General features: G+C 37.7%; 1 protein-coding gene across 1 annotated transcript in view; it reads left to right on the top strand.

Annotated features, from left to right (window-relative positions):
* PSMD5 (proteasome (prosome, macropain) 26S subunit, non-ATPase, 5) overlaps positions 1-14,486 on the top strand; it is a 28,812-nt gene extending 14,326 nt beyond the window's left edge. Inside the window, 6 exon segments of the mRNA XM_008568770.1 lie at positions 828-937; positions 2,505-2,647; positions 8,742-8,933; positions 10,705-10,817; positions 11,226-11,366; positions 13,905-14,486. Coding sequence (XP_008566992.1) covers positions 828-937; positions 2,505-2,647; positions 8,742-8,933; positions 10,705-10,817; positions 11,226-11,366; positions 13,905-14,162 — 957 coding nt within the window. The 3' untranslated portion in view covers positions 14,163-14,486.
* Positions 14,487-20,637: the final 6,151 nt, after the last annotated feature.

The raw sequence follows: 20,637 nt of genomic DNA, 5'->3' as shown, positions 1-20,637 counted from the left end.
CCCCTGATTAAAAAAAAAAAAAAAAAAAACAGCAATAAAGCGGCCCTGCCTCTGAGTCTACATAGTTGTGGAATTAGACCTTGAGCTCGTTCTTTATGAGGCCTTGTTATCCCTGCCACATATCCATTCAGTCATTACATCTTGTAAGTTTTAACATACTGGTGTCACTCTCCTGGACTGCTGTATTTGCATCCAAACTGGTCTGCCCTTATCTGTTTTTGTCATCCCTGACCTATCGTCACAGGTAGTCAGAATGATCTTTTAAAAATCCAAATCTGATTCTGTCACTTTTCTGCTTATAATCCTTCACTGTCTTCCTGTATCTCTCAGTCAGCCCTCAGGACATACTTGGTGAATGAGTAAGTGAATGACTGACTGACAGAATGCATGAGTGAATTAGTGAATGGTTTTTATAATCTGTTATTGCTGATTCAGGCTTTTGTAGCCTGATGATGATTATTTGGGGGGGGGGGGGGGGAAGAAACACGTATATGTAATGGAACATTTCTGTGCCAAAGTAATTTCTTATGTGTTAAATAAAGTTTTCCTACTTGTAGAGACAAATAATGGATTTCTAAAAATTCAGTTATATAAAATATCTAGTCCTGTTGGGGGGGGGGGGGAGGGCAGATACACGTATATGTAATGGAACATTTCTGTGCCAAAGTAATTTCTTATGTGTTAAATAAAGTTTTCCTACTTGTAGAGACAAATAATGGATTTCTAAAAATTCAGTTATATAAAATATCTAGTCCTACATTTAACTTAAAATGAGATCTAACAAGTTCGGGGTTATTTTGACTTTTCCCTTTCCTGTTCTTTTTCAGCTAATTGTGGAGATTTCTTCTGTGTCACCAGAATCTTTGAACTACTGTACCACAAGTGGATTGGTAACCCAGCTCCTGAGAGAGTTGACTGGTGAGGATGTGTTGGTCAGGTGTGTTGACTGAGAGTTTTTAAAGGAAAATGTCCTCCTTTGAAGGCCAGGAAACAACATTGGGACTTAGCATGATTTTCCCTGTTAGAGCCTGTGCCTGGCTTACGGTGTCATGACTGATGTGTGTACTGAAGAAGGAGTGTTAGAAAATTGCCCAAATTACATTGTGACAACATATTGGAACTTAGCGAAGAAGCCCCACATGACAATTCAACTACTTTTGAGTGACTGTGTTCCCCTCCCTCAGCGTGTGTGGTTTCAAAAAGTTTCAATCACTTGTTAACTGCCATATGCATTTTTGGGGGCTTTAAATAACAGCCCTCTGGTATGTTAGAAAAAACTTGGGCTTTTGAAAATGAGAAAGACTTGGGGTTGCATGCCTCTCTATTACTTATTAGCTGTTTGACCTTGGACAAATTATTGTCACTTTTCTGCATCTCTGTTTCCTTATCTCTCAGATGGAACAATAACAATTCTATAAAAAAGGTATTATGAGGATTAAGGGAGTTGACCATGGAAACCAATACAATGGCTGAAATAGGTCATCAAAGAAATGTTCGTTCTAATCTATTCCTGGCCCCTATTGCTCCTACTCCCTTAATCCCATTTAATATCTGCCAAATGTTTCTTTATTAATATTGCACAGCTTACCAACACAACCTTACTGTTAAATTTTTGGCTTGCTTCAAGTATTTTGCTGTTAAAATAGCATTGTAGTTATCATCTTTGTGTATATAGGCTTTTATTTTCCTATCTTAAGTAATCTGATTGTCCTATGTTCTTTAAATATGACTGAATTTGTTAAACCTGTATGTCACTAGATACATTGTTTCAAAGCATTTGAGTATCTCAGCCTAATGAGGAAATTAATTTTAATTATTTTTCAGCTTTGTATCAAATTTTGTGACAGAAAAAACCTGCAAATGGTCAGTTAAAATACTGTAGGTTCAACTGCAAAAACACATTTTTTAGTTATTTGGGGAAATTTGATCATGGTTGGATATTAGATGATACAAAAGAATTACTTTTAATTTTTAAATATATGGTAATGGATTATAATTGTGTGAGGAAATATTTGTGTTTTTTAGAGATGGATACTGAAATATGAAGGGATAAATGGCAAGATGACTAGGATTTACTTTAAAATTGTTTAGCAAAAAATGTAGGAAAAAGATGAAATAAGTAGAGCAAAATCTTGATAACTGTAAAATCAGGGTCATGGGTACATGAGGACTATTGTACTATACTTTTGTGTGTGTTTGATATTTCAAAATAAAACAGAAGTTTTTAAAAAATCTTAGGAAGCAGCTATGTTTTATTGGAAACAGTACTGGGCCTCATCTCAAAAGGTCAAGATTTAATTCTAAACTCTGCCTTGTAATAAGAATATGATTCTGGATAAGTCACTGCAACTTTCCTGGCCTTGCATCCTCATCTGAAAAGTAGAGCCAAGGTTATTGACTTTTCAGATTTGGTGAGAAGAATTAAATAAGATAACCTATATGAAAGCAATTTATAAACTATGCTAGTCATATGCAAAACTCGTTTTTTTCCTTCTACATTTTAGAGCCACCTGTATAGAAATGGTGACATCACTGGCATATACCCATCATGGACGACAGTACCTTGCTCAAGAAGGAGTAATTGACCAGATTTCTAATATAATTGTTGGGGCAGATTCAGACCCTTTCTCCAGCTTTTATTTGCCAGGTAAGAAACATTGATGCTTGTGGAAATGATGGTGCATGTTTTGTTTCCGAGTTGTCTCTGATAGGATAGGCCAGGCATTGTTTTCTGTAGAGTCAGTTCCTTTTAGAAGATACCCACAGCCACCAAAGTCAACATCACATTAAAAGGATTATTCACTACAGTCAAGTGGGTTTTTCCCAAGGATGCAGGGGTGGTTCAACATATGCAAATCCATAAATGTGGTGCACCACATAACCAGAATGAAGGACAAAAACTATATAGTTATCTCAGTAGATGCAGGAAAAGTATTTGACAAAATTCAGCATCCTTTCATAATTAAAAGCTCTCAGAGTAGGAATTAGGTATAGAAGGAATATATCTCAATACAATAAAGGCTGTATTTGACAAACCCACAGCTAACGTACTCAACAGGAAAAAGCTGAAATTTTTTCCTCTAAGACCACGAACGAGACAAGTATACCCACTTTTACTACTTCTATTCAATGTAGAAAGGAAGTCCTAGCCAGAGCAATTAGGCTAGGACTAAAAAGAAATAAAACACATCTGAATTGGGCCGGCCCGGTGGCGCACTCGGTAGAGTGAAGCACTTGGGAGCGCGGCGGCGCTCCCACCGAGGGTTTGGATCCCATATAGAGACTGGTCTGCTCACTGGTTGAGCATGGTGCAGGCGCGACACTGAGGGTTGCGATTCCGTTGCCGGTCCCGGTACGGGCGCGACACCGAGGGTTGCGATCCTGTTACCGGTCACGAAAAAAGACCAAAAAAAGTAAAAAAAAAAAAAAAAAACCACATCTGAATTGGAAAGGAAGAAGTGAAATTGTCCCTGTTTGCAGACATGATCTTATACAGGCATATTTCAGAGATTACTGCTGAGTACAGTGTCAGACCACTTCATTAAAGCGAATATCACAATAAAGTGAGTCACACAAATTTTTTGGTTTCCCAGTGCATGTAAAAGTTATGTTTATACTATACTGTAGCCTATTAAGTGTGCAAGAGCATTATGTCTTAAAAAATAATGTATATACCTCAATTAAAAAATAGTTTATTGCCAAAAAATGCTAATAATCATCTGTGCCTTCAGTGAATTGTCATCTTTTTTGCTGGTGGAGGGTCTTGTCTCAATGTTGATGGCTGCTGACTGATCAGGGTGTTGGTTGCTGAAGGTGTGGGGTGGCTGTGGCAATTTCTTAAGACAACAATGAAGTTTGCCACATCAGTTGACTTTTCATTTCACGAAAGAGTTCTCTGTAGCATGCAATGCTATTTGCATTTTACCCAAAGTAGAACTACTTTCAAAATTGGAACCAAACCTCTCAAACCCTGCCATTGCTTTACCAACTAAGTTTATGTAATATTCTAAATCCTTTGTTGTCATTTCAGCAATGTTAACAGCTTCTTCACCAGCAGTAGATTCCATCTCGAGAAACCACTTTCTTTGGTCATCCATATGAAGCAACTCTTCGTTCATTAAAGTTTTGTCATAAGATTGCAGCAATTCAGTTACATCTTTAGGCTCCATTCTAATTCTACTTGTCTTGATATTTCCACCACATCTGCAGTTACTTCCTCCACTGAAGTCTTGAACCACTCACAGTCATCCATGAGGGTTGGAATCAACTTCTTCCAAACTCCTGTTAATGTTTCTCTTTTTACCTCCTCCCATGAATCAAGAAGAATTGTTTCCAGGAAGTTTCAATTTATCTAGATCCATCAGAGGAATCACTATTAATGGCAGCTGTAGCCTTACAAAATGTATTTCTTAAATAATAAGACTTTACAGTCAAAATTTACTTCTTGATCCGTGAGCTACAGAATAGATATAATGTTAACTGGCATGTTAACTACAGCATTAGTCTCCTTGTACATCATCAGAACTCTTGGGTGACCAGGTACATTATCGATGAGTGGTAATATTTTGAAAGGAATCTTTTTTTCTAAGCTGTAGTTCTCAGTAGCAAGCTTAAAATATTCAGTAAACCATCCTGTAAACAGATCTGCTGTCATACAGGCTTTCTTTTTCCACTTACAGAGCATAGGCAGAGTAGATTTAGCATCATTTTTAAGGGCTCTAGGATTTTCAGAATGGTAAGTGAGCGATGGCTTAAACTTAAAATCACCAGTTGCATCAGCCCCTACCAAAACAGTCGGCATGTCCTTTGAAGCTTTGAAGCCAGGCATTGACTTCTCTCTAGTTATAAAAGTCCTAGAAGGCATCTTCTTCCAATACATATAAGGCTGTTTCATCTACGTTGAAAATCTGTTGTTTAATACCTTTTCAATTATTTTAGCTAGATCTTCTGGATAACTTCCTGCAGTTTCTATATCAGCACTTGCTGCTTCACCTTGCACTTTTATGTTATGGAGACAGCTTCTTTCCTTAAACCTCATGAACCAACCTCTGCTAGCTTCAAACTTTTCTTCTGTAGCTTGCTCACCTCTCTCAGCCTTCATAGAATTGAAGGGAGTTGAGGCACTGCTGTGGATTAGGCTTTGGCTTTTAAGGAAATGTTGTGGCTGGTTTGATCTCCTATTCAGACCACTGAAACTTCCTTCATATCAGCAATAAGGCTGTTTCACTTATCATTTGTGTGTTCAGTGGAGCAGGACCTTTAATTTCCTTCAAGAACTTTTCCTTTGTATTCACAACTTGACTAACTGTCTGGTGCAAGAGGCCTAGCTTTTGGCCTATCTTGGCTTTTGACATGCCTTTCTCACTAAACGTAATCATTTCTAACTTTGATTTAAAGTGAGAGAAGTGCAACTCTTCCATTCACCTGAACACTTAGAGGCCATTGTAGTGTTATTAATTGACCTAATTTCAAAATTGTTGTGTCTCAGAGAATAGGGAGTCCCAAGGAGAGGGAGAGAGATGAGGGAACAGCCAGTTGGAGGGGCAGTCAGTACACACACAACAGTCATTAAGTTTGCTCTCTTATATGGGCATGGTTCGTGGCACCCTAAAACAGTTACAACAGTAATGTCAAAGATCACCGATCACAGATCACCATAACAGATATAATAACAATGAAAAAGTTTGAAATATTGTGAGAATTACCAAAATGTGGCCACAGAGACACAGAGTGAGCACATGCTGTTGGAAAAATGACGCCAATAGACTTGTTCAATGCAGGATTACCATAAACCTTCAATTTGTAAAAAATGCAGTATCTGTGAAGCATAATAAAGTAAAGCGCAATAAAAGGAGGTATGTTTGTTTATAAAAAACCCTAAAGACTCCACCAGAGAACTGTTAAACTAATAAATTCAGTAAGTTTACAGGATACGGAATCAACATACAGAAATCAGTAGTGTTTTTATATGCCAATAGTGAACTATATGAAAAAGAAATTGGGAAAGCAATCCCATTTACAATAGGAATGAATTTAACCAAGGAAGTGAAAGATCTCTACCATGAAAACTACAAAACATGAATGAAAGAAGAATTGAAGAGGACACAAATGAATGGAAAGATAGTTTATGTTCATGGATTGGAAAAATTAATAGTGTTAAATTATCCATACTTCTCAAAGTGATCTACAGATTTAATGCAATCCCTACCAAAATACCAATGACATTCTTCACAGAAATAAGAAAAAAAGTCCTAAAATTCGTATTCATATGGAAGTACAAAAGCCCCTGAATAGCCAAAGCAATCTTGAGCAAAATGAATAAAGCTAAAGGCATCACACTGCCTGACTTCAAAATATACTACAAAGCTATAGTAGTCAAAACAGCATGGCACTGGTAAAAATAGACTCGCAGATCAATGGAACAGAATAGAGAGTCCTCAAATAAATCTCCACATTTATGGTTAATTGATTTTCGACAAACATGCCAACAACACACAGTTGATAGTCTCCTCGATAAATGGTGTTGAGACAACTGGATGTCCACATGCAGAAGAATGAAATTAGACCCTTATCTCATACCATATACAAAAATTAACTCACAGTGGATTAAAGACTTAAACGTAAGACCTGAAACTGTAAAACTACTAGAAGAAAATGTAAGGGGAAAGCTGCATTACATTGGTCTGAGCAAATATATTTTGGGTATGTCCTCCAAAAGCACAGGCAACAAAAGCAAAATAGAAGGGATTACATCAAACTTAAGAAGTTTTTGAATGATCAAAGAAACAGTAAAGAGGCAACCTATGTCATGGGAGAAGATATTTGCAAGCCATACATCTGATTAGGGCTTAATATCCAAAATATATGAGACTCAATAGCAAGAAAAACAAAAACAACCTGATTTAAGTATGTACAAAGGCTATGAATAGACATTTCTCAAAAGAAGGTATACAAACAGCCAACAGGTATATGAAAATGTGTTCAACGTCATTAATCATCAGGGAAATGCAAATCAAAACCATAGTGGGGTATCACAACAATTTGAAAGGCTAATATCAAAAAGACTGAAGATAAGTGTTGGTGGGGATGCAAAGTAAAGGGAACCCTGGCATGCTGTGGATGGAAATGTAAATTAGTACGGCCATTATAGAAAACAGTATGGAAGATCCTCAAAAAATCAAAAATAGGACTGCCATATGATCCAGCAGTTCCACTTTTGTGCGTGTATCCAAACGGTATGAAATCAGTGTGTTGAAGAGATATCTGCACTTCTACATTAATTGCAGCATTATTCACAGCAGCCAAGATATGAAAACAACTTAAGTGTCCATCAGTGGATGAATGGATTAAAAAAATATGGTATACATCCCCAATGGAATACTGTTTAGCCTTAAAAAAAGAAGGAAGTCCTGTCATTTGCCACAATATATATGAACCTGGAGGACATTATGTTAAGTGAATAAGCCAGGCACAAAAAGACAAATACCACATGATCTCACTTATATGTGGAATCTAAAGAAATTGACTCAGAAGTAGAGATAAGGATGGTGATTACAGGGGCTGGGTAGGGCAGGGTTGTATAGATATTGGCCAAAAGATACACAATTTCAGTTAAGAGGAATAAGTTCAAGATATAGCAGTTTATTGTATTTGTGAAAATTGCTTAGTAGACTTTAAGTGGTTTCACCACAAAAAATATGTGAGGTAAGGCATATGTTAATTAGCCCGATTTAGCCATTCCACAATATATCTTTATCTCAGAACATGTTGGGGGCTGGCCCGGTGGCGCACTGCTATAGTGCGCCGCTTGGGAAGAGCGGCGGCACTCCCACCGAGGGTTCGGATCCCACATACAGACCGGTTCCCGCTCACTGGCTGAGCGAGGCGCGGGAGCGACGCTGAGGGTTGCGATCCCGTTGCCGGTCCCGGTCCGGTACGGGGGCGACACTGAGGGTTGCGATCCGTTGCCGGACACGGAAAAAGACAAAAAGGAAAAAAAAAAAAAACATGTTGCGCATGACAAATATATACAATTTTTGTTTGTCAATTTAAAAAAATTATTTAAAAAAAGACAAGATACTGATAGCCCCTTAACAAGGTAGAATCTATTGCCGTGGAAGCCAGGCATTGTTGACTGATTTTCTGGAATCATCAGTGTTCTTTAGACCATTAGGATAGCTTTCTTTTGAAGCCCAATTAAAAGAAACAAATAAAAATAGTAGTAATTACATTTACTCTATATTTCACAGATTCATCAAATCTCTCAGTTGAAATCTTTATCTAATGTAGATCTATTCTAGATATTCTATTGTAGGTCATGGTTGATTGGTCTTTATTGAACATTTCCAGAAATTGGAGACATTCCATCCTTAGGTAGTCTGCCTTATTTTATTGATGAACATATGTGTTTAAAAATTTCTTCCTTGTAATGACTCCAAACTTGCCTTCCTGTAATTTGTGTCTACTGGTCTTTTTTCTTTGTTCTCCCTCTTGTATATTACAGTACTTCAGTGTTTGAACCCAGCTCCATTGACACCCTGGAGTTTCTGTTCTCTCAGGACCACACATCACAGGTCTTTTGGTAACTCTTTACGTCCTCTCTGATTTCCAGGCAACACACTACTCTAACCTTTATCCTCTTTCTAGCCTACAGGTTATTACTCTTGCTGAGAAGACATAGGGGCCCACAGTTTGTGCTGTCTTGCTCCTCTATTAAACCATATTTTTGTAAATATCTTTAGGATTTGTGAAGTTTTTTGGAAACCTGGCTATCATGGATAGTCCTCAACAGATCTGTGAGCGTTATCCTGTCTTTGTGGAAAAAGTCTTTGAAATGACAGAAAGTCAGGACCCCACCATGATTGGCGTAGCAGTAGACACAATTGGAATTCTAGGATCCAATGTTGAAGGAAAACAAGTTTTACAGAAAACAGGTTGGTATAACTTGTCTTGGCTTTCTTTAGGGATATCTTAATTTTTGAGAAGGGTTCAATATGTAAGTTCATTTGTTGGTGTGTTAACTGCATTGCAGAAACTATTTTGGGGGTGGCAATATATATTTTTCATATATTTTTAAATAGGTTTCTGCTTCCACAAGTGGTAATCTTCTTAACCATAACCTTGGACTGATCTCTGAAAGTATTTGTGAAAATTTTGTTTACGAAAATACTACTGAAAACCTTTTCTTTTTTACTTCTCATTGTTTAGGGCCCTACCAACCAACTTGGACCAAACACCATTTCCCCTGTACATCTTCCCTGAATAGTATTCATGGTACAAAAACCATTGGCTGGAGTCAGAAAGACCTAGATTTATGTTCCAGTTCTAACACTGACTTAGCTTTTTGAATTTGATATACTCACTTCACTTCCCTAGGCTTCATTTTCCTCACTTATAAAAAGGATATAACAGCTACTACTCAGGGTTGTTGTGTTTATTTAATGAAATTTTGTTTTATATTTGTAATGTCAAGGAAGGAAAGGAAACAAAGTTGGTTACAAGATTTTATGTTAAGAAAGATACTTTTATGGCACATCCATGAATGTCTTAAAAGCACAACAAATTCTATACAAAAAAATAATGTATAGCACTATTATTAAAACCCTTGTGAAGTATATGTGGAAAATTAATATGCTATTGTGTGTCACAACTGATATCTTTGTTATATATACTTTTTCAAGCGCTTTTTACCTATGACATAATCCTTTTACAATCATGCAGAGAACATACATTTATCTCATTTTACAGATAACGTAGCTAAAATTCAGAGCATTAATAACATTTTCTGAGATCTTGCAGACTGGGGCAGCTGCTACTCACATCATTTGATTCCAGTCCTGTATACTTTATCTATGCCGCATTGCATATATTGTGTTTTAGGCCTGTCACTTGGTCTCTGACTACATGCTTATTCGGGTTGGTAGGGGTCATAGTATATGAAAGCATACTTTAAAAATCTCTTTTTTAACTTCACACCCATTTGGATGGCTATTACTTAAAAAAAAAAAAACAACAAGAACCCAAGAACCAAAAGTAACAGGTTTTAGGATGTGGAGAAATTGTAACCTTTGTGCTTTCTGGTGGGAATGTAAAATGGTGCAACCACTACAGAAAACAGTTCCTCAAAAATTAAACATAGAATTACCATATGATCCACTTCTAGGTGTATACCCAAAGGAACTGAAAGCAGGGACTCAAACAGATGTTCGTACACCCATGTTCATAACAGCATTATATATAATAGCCCAAAAAGATGGAAGCAACTAAGTGTTCATTGACAGATGAATGAATAAACAATATGTGGTGTATGCGTGGAATGGAATATTAGCCTTAAGAATGAGATTCTGACACATACTACAGCGTGAAGGAACCTTGAAGACATTACAGTAAGAAATAAGCCAGACAACAAAGGAACAGATATTGTATGATTCCACTTAGATGAGGTACCTAGAAAAGTCAGATTCATAGAGAAAGTAGATTAGTGGTTTCTAGGGTATCAGAGTAGGGAGGAGTGGGAGTTAATGTTTAATGGGTACAGAGTTTCAGATTGGATTGTTGAAAAAGTTGTGGGGATGGGAGTGGTAATGGTTGCACAACAATGTAAATGTGCGTAATGGCACTGAATTCTATGGTTAAAATGGGAAATTTTATGTTACATATATTTTACTACAATAAAAAAAAAAAATTCATTGTCATCCTTGAAAGGAACTCGCTTTGAACGCTTGCTCATGAGAATAGGACATCAAGCAAAGAATGCCTCCACAGAGCTAAAAATTAGATGTTTGGACGCAATTTCATCTCTTCTGTATTACCAGTAAGTAGATTGGGAAATTAATGGACCACAGGATATGTTTGGGAGAATAAATCTGTATGAATCAACATAATATTAGTTAACTTGATATAAATGTTGACTAAATAAATGCTGTCTTTCATTTAGTAAAAGAAGATAATCCTCATTATATGACTAATGACATTTTTAAGTTAAAGTGGAATCACAGAGTATTAGAACTAAAGAGACTCTAGAGATTGCTTAATCAACCCCATCCAAAAAGAAAAAAAAAAAAACTGGGAAAGGTCTGGTCTGGGAATAGTGCTCCAGACTTAGCCAAGATCACAGCAAATTAATGACAGAATGCCATCAGAACCTAGGTTTCCTGACTTCCAAATGAGTACTTTTCTTCAAATAAGTTAACCTTGTCATGAGATTTTCCTTTTCTGTTCTGTAGCCAGAGCAGCAAACTGATGACCTCTTGAGGATGACAGAGTCCTGGTTTTCCTTGTTGTCTCGAGACTCGCTGGAACTCTTTCGTGGCATCAGTAATCAGCCCTTTCCTGAACTACACTGTGCTGCCTTAAAAGTGTTTACAGTACGTATTCTCTTCTCTTCCTTCCATAGGTCCTTCTCGAACTCTGCCAGTTCAGCACATGAGTACTGACATGAGTCCCTATGCTATGCTCTGTGGATGCACAAGTGCATAGTATAGTTTCTGCCCTCTGCTACCTTAGAGACTAATGAGGGAGACAGATGTGTAAACATATTGTTTCAGTAATAGGTATTAGGTGCTGTTTGAGGTTTGAACAGGGTGCTCTGTGGTATTACAGAATTAATTCCACACTCCTTGTCTGCTACCCTCTACTGATCCAGCCCTGGTCTTTTTCCTGAGCCTTATTTCTTGCCATCCCCCTTCTGGCACATAATGCTCTAATAATACCAAACTGCCTGTTTCATATCTCTGGACCTTTGCTGTGTTTTCTGCATTCAACGCTCTTCCTTAACTTTGCTTGTTAACCTCTTATTCATTCTTCAAGGATTAGCTCAGGTATGTCTTCAGCCCACTTTGCCCAAACCAACAAGGTGTAGTTAAAACCATGTTGGCTCTCATACGCATCTGTTCATTCATTCAGCAGATATTTGTTGAGTTTCCTTTTTTTGCTAGGTGCAGGGGTACAGCAGTGAATAAATTATACTTCCTTTTATGTAGCTTCTTGTCTATTGAGGGAGCAAGGCAATAAATATAATTGTACAGTTACCTGTATAATTACAGCTGTGTTAAGGATTACCTCTGTGTTCTATTTATTATATTGTATTGAAAATGTTTATTTATTGATCTGTCTCACCTATTAGGCAGAGTTTGTTGAGAGTAGGAACCATATCTCATTTACCCTTGTAGCCCCAGCACTTATCATGGTGCCCAGGCTCATAGAAATGTAGTGATCACTTTAATAATCTTATCGATAATGGGATCTCAGGCAGCATACTTGGCCTAGACGGGGAGGGAACAAGGAAAGTGGAGAGGAAAGTTTTCCTGAGAATGTGATACATGATCTGGGTCTTGAAGGACACAAGAACATTTGTTTTTAGACTGCTTTACCCTTTTAAATAGTCACTGTATCAGACAGCTGTTTTGGCTACTGCATTGGTGTCTTCATTACTTATTTTGTTTTTGCTCTTCTACATTATCCTCTGCTTAGTTAGTTGGCCACAGTTATGGAGATAATTTTTGATTTACTGATTGGTACAGCCATTTTTATTTCAGCCCATCCTTCATCCTTGGCTATTGTTAACTAGACCAGTGTTTCTCAAACATTAATCTTAGGGATCTTGTTAAAATGTAGATTCTGATTCAGTAGTTCTGGGATAGAGCCTGAAACCCTAAATTTCTAACAAGTTCCCAGGTGATGCTGATGCTCCTCGTCTGTGGAACACATTTTGGAGGAAGAAACTAGGCTACAAATTTGATTGTTACTTGTTCTTCATTAAAATGTAATAGTGAGGTTTTAAAAAACATTATAAACATTGCTTATTATTTTAAAATTTGGAAAAGACAGAAGTAGAACTTTTTAAAATTACATAAAGTTGCACCTGTTTGGTGTATTTCCTTTTAGTTTTAGTATTTCTTTTTTATTTTTGGTGAGATATTTCAAACACAGTCGTATTTTGCTACCTCTACCCAAACCCATTTTTATTCTAACCTCCCCAGATGTAATCACTGTTATGAATTCAGGGTTTACAGGCCCATACGTGATTTCATATTTCTACTACATATTGTATGTATCCTTAAACAAAATATAGTATTTGACATATTCTTAAACTTTGTAAATGGTATCGTGCTGTTCATATCTTTTTTTTTTTTTTTTTTTTTTTGTCCTTTTTGAGACCGGCCGCACTGCGCTCAGCCAGTGAGCACACCGGCCATCCCTATATAGGATCCGAACCCGCGGCGGGAGTGCCACCACGCTCCCAGCGCCACACTCTCCCGAGTGCGCCACGGGCTAGGCCCTGTTCATATCATTTTGCAATTTGCTTTTTCTCTTCGGCATTATGTTTTTAAAATTTATGTGTTTAAAGAGGCAGTTAGAAAGTCAGTATTTCTTTGCTTAGCAACAATGTATCATTCTCCTATAAATGAAGATTTAGATAGTATCTATTACAAATGATACTACAACATTCTTGAAAATATCTTGTGCACGTGTATGAGAATGTCTTTAAGGTACTCTTTTCCTCTCTAGTTTTGTTTTTTATGTTTCCACTGTTGTAATAATACCTGGTGTATAACTTGGGTCTGCTTTTTTCATATAACAGATTTACCCACATTATTACCTATTCTTTGTAACATTCTTAATGTTTGTTAATTTTTATTACTATATACCATAATTTATTTAACCATTTCCCCCATTATTAGACATTTATATGTAACTTTCACATGGTGATTAACATCTTTGTGTACAAAGCTTTTTAATACTTAGGATTATTTTCTTATATTAGATTCTCAGGAGGGATTTGCTTAGGCAAAAGGCAACATTTTTAAGGTTCATGTTGCCACATTTCTAAGTACTGTGCCATTCCACTAACAACCTTAGCTTCTTGAGGCTCAGAATTGTCTTCTTTCTGCCTTCCATTTCAGGCCATTGCAAACCAACCCTGGGCTCAGAAACTTATGTTTAACAGTCCCGGTTTTGTAGAATATGTGATGGACCGGTCGGTGGAGCATGACAAAACTTCAAAGGATGCCAAATATGAACTGGTGAAAGCACTCGCCAACTCCAAAACAATTGCAGAGATCTTTGGGAACCCAAATTATTTGAGGCTTAGAACTTACCTGAGCGAAGGTCCATACTATGTGAAGCCTGTGTCCACGACAGCAGTAGAAGGAGCTGAATGATTTCTTCTAGAGTCTAATATAGAGGACCATGTTTTGACCAGAACTTCTAAAGCATTTGACTCAATCTGTATTTTACAAAACAGAGATTTCCCTTTCCCCAGAGTTATCATGGAGTGTTTAATATAACTTGATTACCAACATTGTTAAATTTCTACATTGAAATACAAAGTGGAACCAGGAGCTTGGACTACGTTAAGGCAGGCAGACTTGATAATAGAACCAGTGTTTTTCAGATTCCTTTGTTGTAATAGAACCAGTGTTTTTCAGATTCCTTTGTTGTAATAGAACCAGTGTTTTTCAGATTCCTTTGTTGTAATAGAACCAGTGTTTTTCAGATTCCTTTGTTGTAATAGAACCAGTGTTTTTCAGATTCCTTTGTTGTAATAGAACCAGTGTTTTTCAGATTCCTTTGTTGTAATAGAACCAGTGTTTTTCAGATTCCTTTGTTGTAATAGAACCAGTGTTTTTCAGATTCCTTTGTTGTAATAGAACCAGTGTTTTTCAGATTCCTTTGTTGTAATAGAACCAGTGTTTTTCAGATTCCTTTGACTGCCTTAATCTTTGCAACAAGATGGATGTTTTGTTCCTTTCAGAAAATTTTCATGGACATACTCACAGTCTTATTTAAAAATCTGCTCTAAATAAAATTGAAGTCTCTTCACCACCTTTTTTCTTTTTGGTTCTTTTTCCACTTGTGATTCCACTTTCAAAGTTTTGGATGTATTCTTTGAAAAATGAATAGTATAGAATCTTAAAGAGTCTCTTCACCACCTTTTTTCTTTTTGGTTCTTTTTCCACTTGTGATTCCACTTTCAAAGTCTTGGATGTATTCTTTGAAAAATGAATAGTATAGAATCTTAAAGTTATGTTCTCTATACTAAGAATAAATACTTTTAATGAGGTCTCTTTTGATATTTTTGTTACTATTATTCCGTTGAAAACATAAAATCTCTAAAAAATTTTTTTAGTGTTCTTTTGATGTGTTTTTGTTTTTTTATCAATGAATTTTACCCTGTTGTGGTTTGGGAGAGTGATAACATGCTTACCAGAAAGGTCATCTAAACTGTCGTTTTATTTATCTGTAGGTCATATTGTTGAGGGTTTTGCCTTTAATTTTTTACATCCATAAAGTTAATTGTGAGCTGATCAGAGAGAGGGAAACTGACTGCTAATAACCAGACTGAGAACAGAAGGGACAATATGTATAAGCCAGCATGCCATCTCATTAATTTACAAAGGTTAATTTTTCTTTTCACAAAGGTTAATCTTTATTTTCATTGACAAAAACTATACCCACCTGTTTCCCAGTGCCCTTCCCTCTAAACAGCAAAGCATTCTGCACCCCAAATCACCTGTCTAGAGGTCTCTGCATGAGCATGTTGTCAGAGTGACAGGTTCAGAATTGAGAGATATACTTCTTTTAGGAAATGGTGATGCTGATAAGCCATCCCTGCTCTGTTAACAAAATGGTTCTCAAATGACTGGAATTCTGTGGTCCCTAGATTGGTCATCTCTCCTCTGCCGTCTCTTGTATCTCTGAGTCTCCTTTTTCCGGATTTCCATACTGACCATTTTCCTATTGTTTTTGCTTTGTTTTTGGCAGCTGGCCAGTACAGGGATCAAACCCTGGGCCTTGGTGTTATCAGCACAGCACTCTAACCAACTGAGCTAAGTGGCTAGCCCTACTATTAATATTACTAATTAGGCTATAGCCAGGGCTTTCCTGGCCTGAGAGATATTCTATCTTTTAAAAGTGACTTAGACTGGCCAGTGAGCTCGGTTAGGGCATGGTGATGATAATACCAAGGTCAAGGGTTTGGATCCCTATATGAGCCAGCTGCCAAAAATATAAGATAACTTTTGCTTCAGTGTCATTCATGATGTGATTTTTTTTCCAATTTTTTTTTATTGTGGTAAAATACATATAATATAAAATTTTACTAAACCATTTTTAATTGTACAGTTCAGTGGTATTAAATACCTTCATAATGTTGTACCATTCTCCTCCAGAATTCTTTTCATCTTGTAAAACTGAAACTCTATACTCATTAAACAATAACTCCCCATTCTCCTTTCCCCCCAGCCCCTGGCAACCATCATTCTACTTCATGACGTTAATATTATTTATTTACCATCAGAGTTTAGAGGGGTGCCCTTTCTCCTTTGTATGGCCCACACATTAATTCTGATTTTGTACCTGTGACTTTTTTTTTTAGATTTAATAAAATTTGCAAGTTTTTTTTTTTTAAATTTAATAAGTAGACATTTATTGACTGACTGTTATGTTCTTGGCATTGGGAAAAAGAGCTAAGTGCTAAGTATATCTCATTTAATTTTTACATCTCTCTTTCACAGATGAGGAAACTGAGAACTCAAGTAGCTTATCCCAAAATCCCACAAGGAGAAAGTGGTTAATAGTGAAAGAAAACAGAAATTTAGTGGAGTCAGTAGAAAATTACAGTGTATAATAAGTGGAATAATAGAGGAAAACATATAAATACCTACCATGGACTTGAGGGTAGGTTTTCCAGAGACAGGAGCACCTGAATCTTGATGATCCAATAGCAGATAGTCAATGGAATAATAGAGTCAAGTAGCAAAGTAAGCAGAGGGCACAGCAGTGACAGATATGAAAACAAGAAAATGTTGGAGGTACTACATGTAATTCAATATGACCAAAGCCTAGGATTTACAGGAGAAAGTTGCAAAATTTTTAATCTTTTTTCTAGTCATAGCTACCATTTCTTAGCATCTACTTTATGCTAGGCAGCTAGTGTGCATTTTCTCATTTTATCCTTATAACAGCTGTACAAGTTAAGTATCATTTTGTAGACAAAGACACTAAGATTGGGAAATTAAGTACCTTGTACAGGTCGCACAGCCCAAAGCCAGAATATTAACCTGGCTTTCTGAGGGTTAATTGTGTTCCCCTTTGGTTACTTAGTTAGATTTCAAAGAATAATAGCTAATAGTTATTGAGTGTTTAATGTGTGCCATTCTAAGAATTAATTCATGCTGCTATTCTCACACTATCAGGAATTAGGTACTGTTATTACAAAAGAGACCAAGGCATGACAAAGTTCAGGAACTTGCACGAGGTCACACAGCAAATAAGTGGAGCCAGCATTTCAACCTTGGCTGTATAACTCAGAGCATATGTTCTTAAATGCTGCTTCTTCCTCTTACTGAACACTTACTATGGGCCAAATCCAATACTAAACTCTTGACGTACCTCATGTAGAATATTAACTGTATTAGTACATTTTCATGTTGCTGTAACAGAATACTTGAGACTGGGTAATTTATAAAGAAAAGAGGTTTATTTGGCTCATGATTCTGGGACAGCTGCATCTGGTGCAGGCCTCAGGCTGCTTCTACTCATGGTGGAAAAATGGCAGGCAGCCGGCAGGTGCAAGCAGATCACATGGTGAGAAGAAGCAATAGAGAGAGGGGAGGTGCCAGGATTATTTAAACAACCACCTTTCATGGGAACTAATAGAGCAAGAACTCACTCACTATCCCCCTCCCCCAGGGAGGGCATTAATCTATTCATGAGGGATCTGCCCCCTATTACCCAGCTCCCAACACTGTTGCATTGGGCATCAGATTTGAGAATGAACTTTGGGGGAGACAACATATCCAAACTACCATCAACTCTACAAAGGTTGATTTTGTATATAAACTGAGGCTCAACATGTTTAGTAACATCCAAAAATAAGACCTAATAAATATCATGGCAGGTGTTTTCAATGTGTATTACTTACGGGTACTTTGTACTTAAAATCTCAAGAATCCCAGGATAGAACCACTGATCTAATTTGTAGTCATTGTGCAGGAGGAATCAGAATGTGTGTTTTGGGTTGAATTGTGTCCCCCCAAAACATGTGTTCAGCTCCTAACCCCCGGTACCTGTGAAAGTGACCTTATTTCAAAATAGGGAGTCGCTGATGTAATCAAGTTATGATAACATTTGTATGGGCCCTAATCCACTGACTGGTGTCTTTACAAGAAGGAAATTTGGACCCAGAAACAGAGGGAAGATTGTGTGAAGTCACAGACACAGGAGAAGGCCATGTGAAGACGGAGGCATAGTGAAGTGACACATCTGCGAGGAATGCCAAGGATTGCTATGTAACCACCAGAAGCTAGAAGAGACAGGGAAAGATTCTTCTCCACAGGCTTCCGAGAGAGCAGGGCCCTGCAGACATCTTGATTTTAGCCTTCTAGCCTCAAGAATGCAAGAGAATAAATTGTTGTTCTAAGTCACCCAGTTTGTGGTACTTTGTTATGGTATCCCTAGGAAACTAATAGAGTGTATTTCATGACATGAAATGTGAATTTGTTGTATCCCATCTGTGAAGTACGGCCTAAATGGGACTTAATGAAAGTTGTTTTACAAAAAGTTGCATATCTAGGCTGGCTAGTTAGCTCAGTAGGTTAGAGCATGGTGCCAATAGCATCAAGGTCTAGGGTTTGATCCTTATACTGTCTATCCACCAAAAAAAAATTGCATATCTAAGTCTTTACACTAGTGAGGTTTTAGGTTACTATAAACTAGGTGGCTAATACCTTTAAGTTAAATGTAGTGCCACCACCCAGATTACTAAAATGTTTCCTGCTTGCAGGCAAGAATAACATTTTGTTATTAGAATTCCATTGCTTTGATTGTGCTTTGTTTTCAAGATCATGCTGATAAAGCCATGTTTCATCTCCTGTTACAGTTCTTTGAAGAAATGCTTCAGGATCTTGATCCCACTTATTTAAAATTTTATAGAGGCTGACCGGCCAGCTCAGTTGGTGAGAATGCAGCATTGTGTAAGCTGAGCCAATTGAGATGTCTATGATGTTGGCTATTGTTTCTGCTGTTAATCATCAGTCCTCTTCAGTTAGGGCATGAAAAAGGTTAATTTTTTCCTAACAAATTGATGTGGATAGTCTGCCACTGTGGGCTTCATCTTCGACTTGTCCCATCTTAGAACAAGTTATCCGTTTATAAACTGCTGACTTCTTTGAGGGCATTTGTCCCCATAAGGTTTTGGTAAAGCATCAGTAATTTCACCATCATTCCACCCAAGCTTCACCATAAATTTGATGTTTATTCTTGCTTCAATTTTAGCAGAATTCGTGTTGCTCTGATAGGGGCTGTTTTCAGACTGACGTCTTATCCTTCTTAGTGCCTCTCAAACTAGATCCTGTTCAGACGTGTTATAACAAGTTAGTGTGAGTTTATTTTGATGCAAAATAATTTTGAAATCCATGCATAGCTTTTTCATAATATGCATTTTCCATGAATTTTTGAAGACCCCTCATGTGTGTATATGTATCCATATCCATATATATATTCCACAGTGGATTCCATGTGTAATGGCCCTTTCTTCTCTCAGACAGTCCCTGTCATGCAAGTCTGGTGGAAAGAGGTTTACTCTGCCACAGGTTAGGCACAGAAGGTAGTTTGAACATTTTGGAGGCACTTGTGAATTTGGGGGACCTATGATGGCTGGTAGAGTCAGAAGATGTTGGGAGCCTTTTCATCCTGGATTGGGGAATTAAGGTGTGGGATCCTGCTGCCTGTTCATTCAAGGGTAGTGTGGGTGCTGCAATTGCCAGGGCTGAGATGCCACTGCCTACCTGTATCATACCAGGTATAGAGGGTATCTAAGGGTGACAGAGACTGCAGTGCATGGGGTGGGGGTGAAGGGGGTGCGGAGGTAGGAGGTGTTTGGAAGGAGCCATGTTCCAGTTCTTGGTAAGAGGAGACAGAGGTGTCTGGCTGCTTCAGGGTGGAGGTAGGCAGCAAAAGCAAATGGGATCCAATAGTATCAGGGGGTCTCCCATTCAAGTCCTATCAATTCTCAACCTCCCTGAGCTTCAGAGAACAGAGAAGATGGCCCTCTTGGCCCCCAGAGAGGACAGTGGTGCTGTCCCCACTGCAGGCCCCATGAGGGGACACCTGTCTCCTGAAGAGGAAGTTGGCAGACAGCATGCACATCCCAGTTCATGAAAAAGCACAGGCATGATAGGCAGGGTGGAGCTGGGGATGTGGATGGCTTCCAGGCAGACATAGAGGAGAAGGAAGAAGGGGACAACTGTGATATGGACATCCTGGATGTTGGGGAGATCCAGGTCCTATGTGGAACCACTTCCAGAGCTAGAGGTTCAGTGGGAATGGACGCCATTGAGCCTTCTCAGCCCCTCCTAGGAGCATCAGACAGACCAACCAACCCTGGTGTGTGTTTATGTGGAAAAGCTGGGTCATCCTCAAATGTGTATCAGATACTTGATTGTACTACTGATTATTGGGTAAGGAGCACTATGTCATGCTCTGCATACCTCTGTGGAGGTTTGGAAAGTTTTATATAGGATGTTTGATTAGTTCTTTTTGATAGTTGTAAAAATTTTCCCCGAAAGGCTGCATATTAATCTATTCTTTAAAAAAGCAATTTTGAAATATGACTTATAAGAGGAAAGCCTCTTC

This window comes from Galeopterus variegatus, unplaced genomic scaffold (assembly GCF_000696425.1).
Source record: "Galeopterus variegatus unplaced genomic scaffold, G_variegatus-3.0.2 Scaffold439, whole genome shotgun sequence".
In the NCBI taxonomy this organism is placed as follows: Eukaryota; Metazoa; Chordata; class Mammalia; order Dermoptera; family Cynocephalidae; genus Galeopterus; species Galeopterus variegatus.
This window is presented reverse-complemented; position numbering and strand designations above follow the sequence as displayed.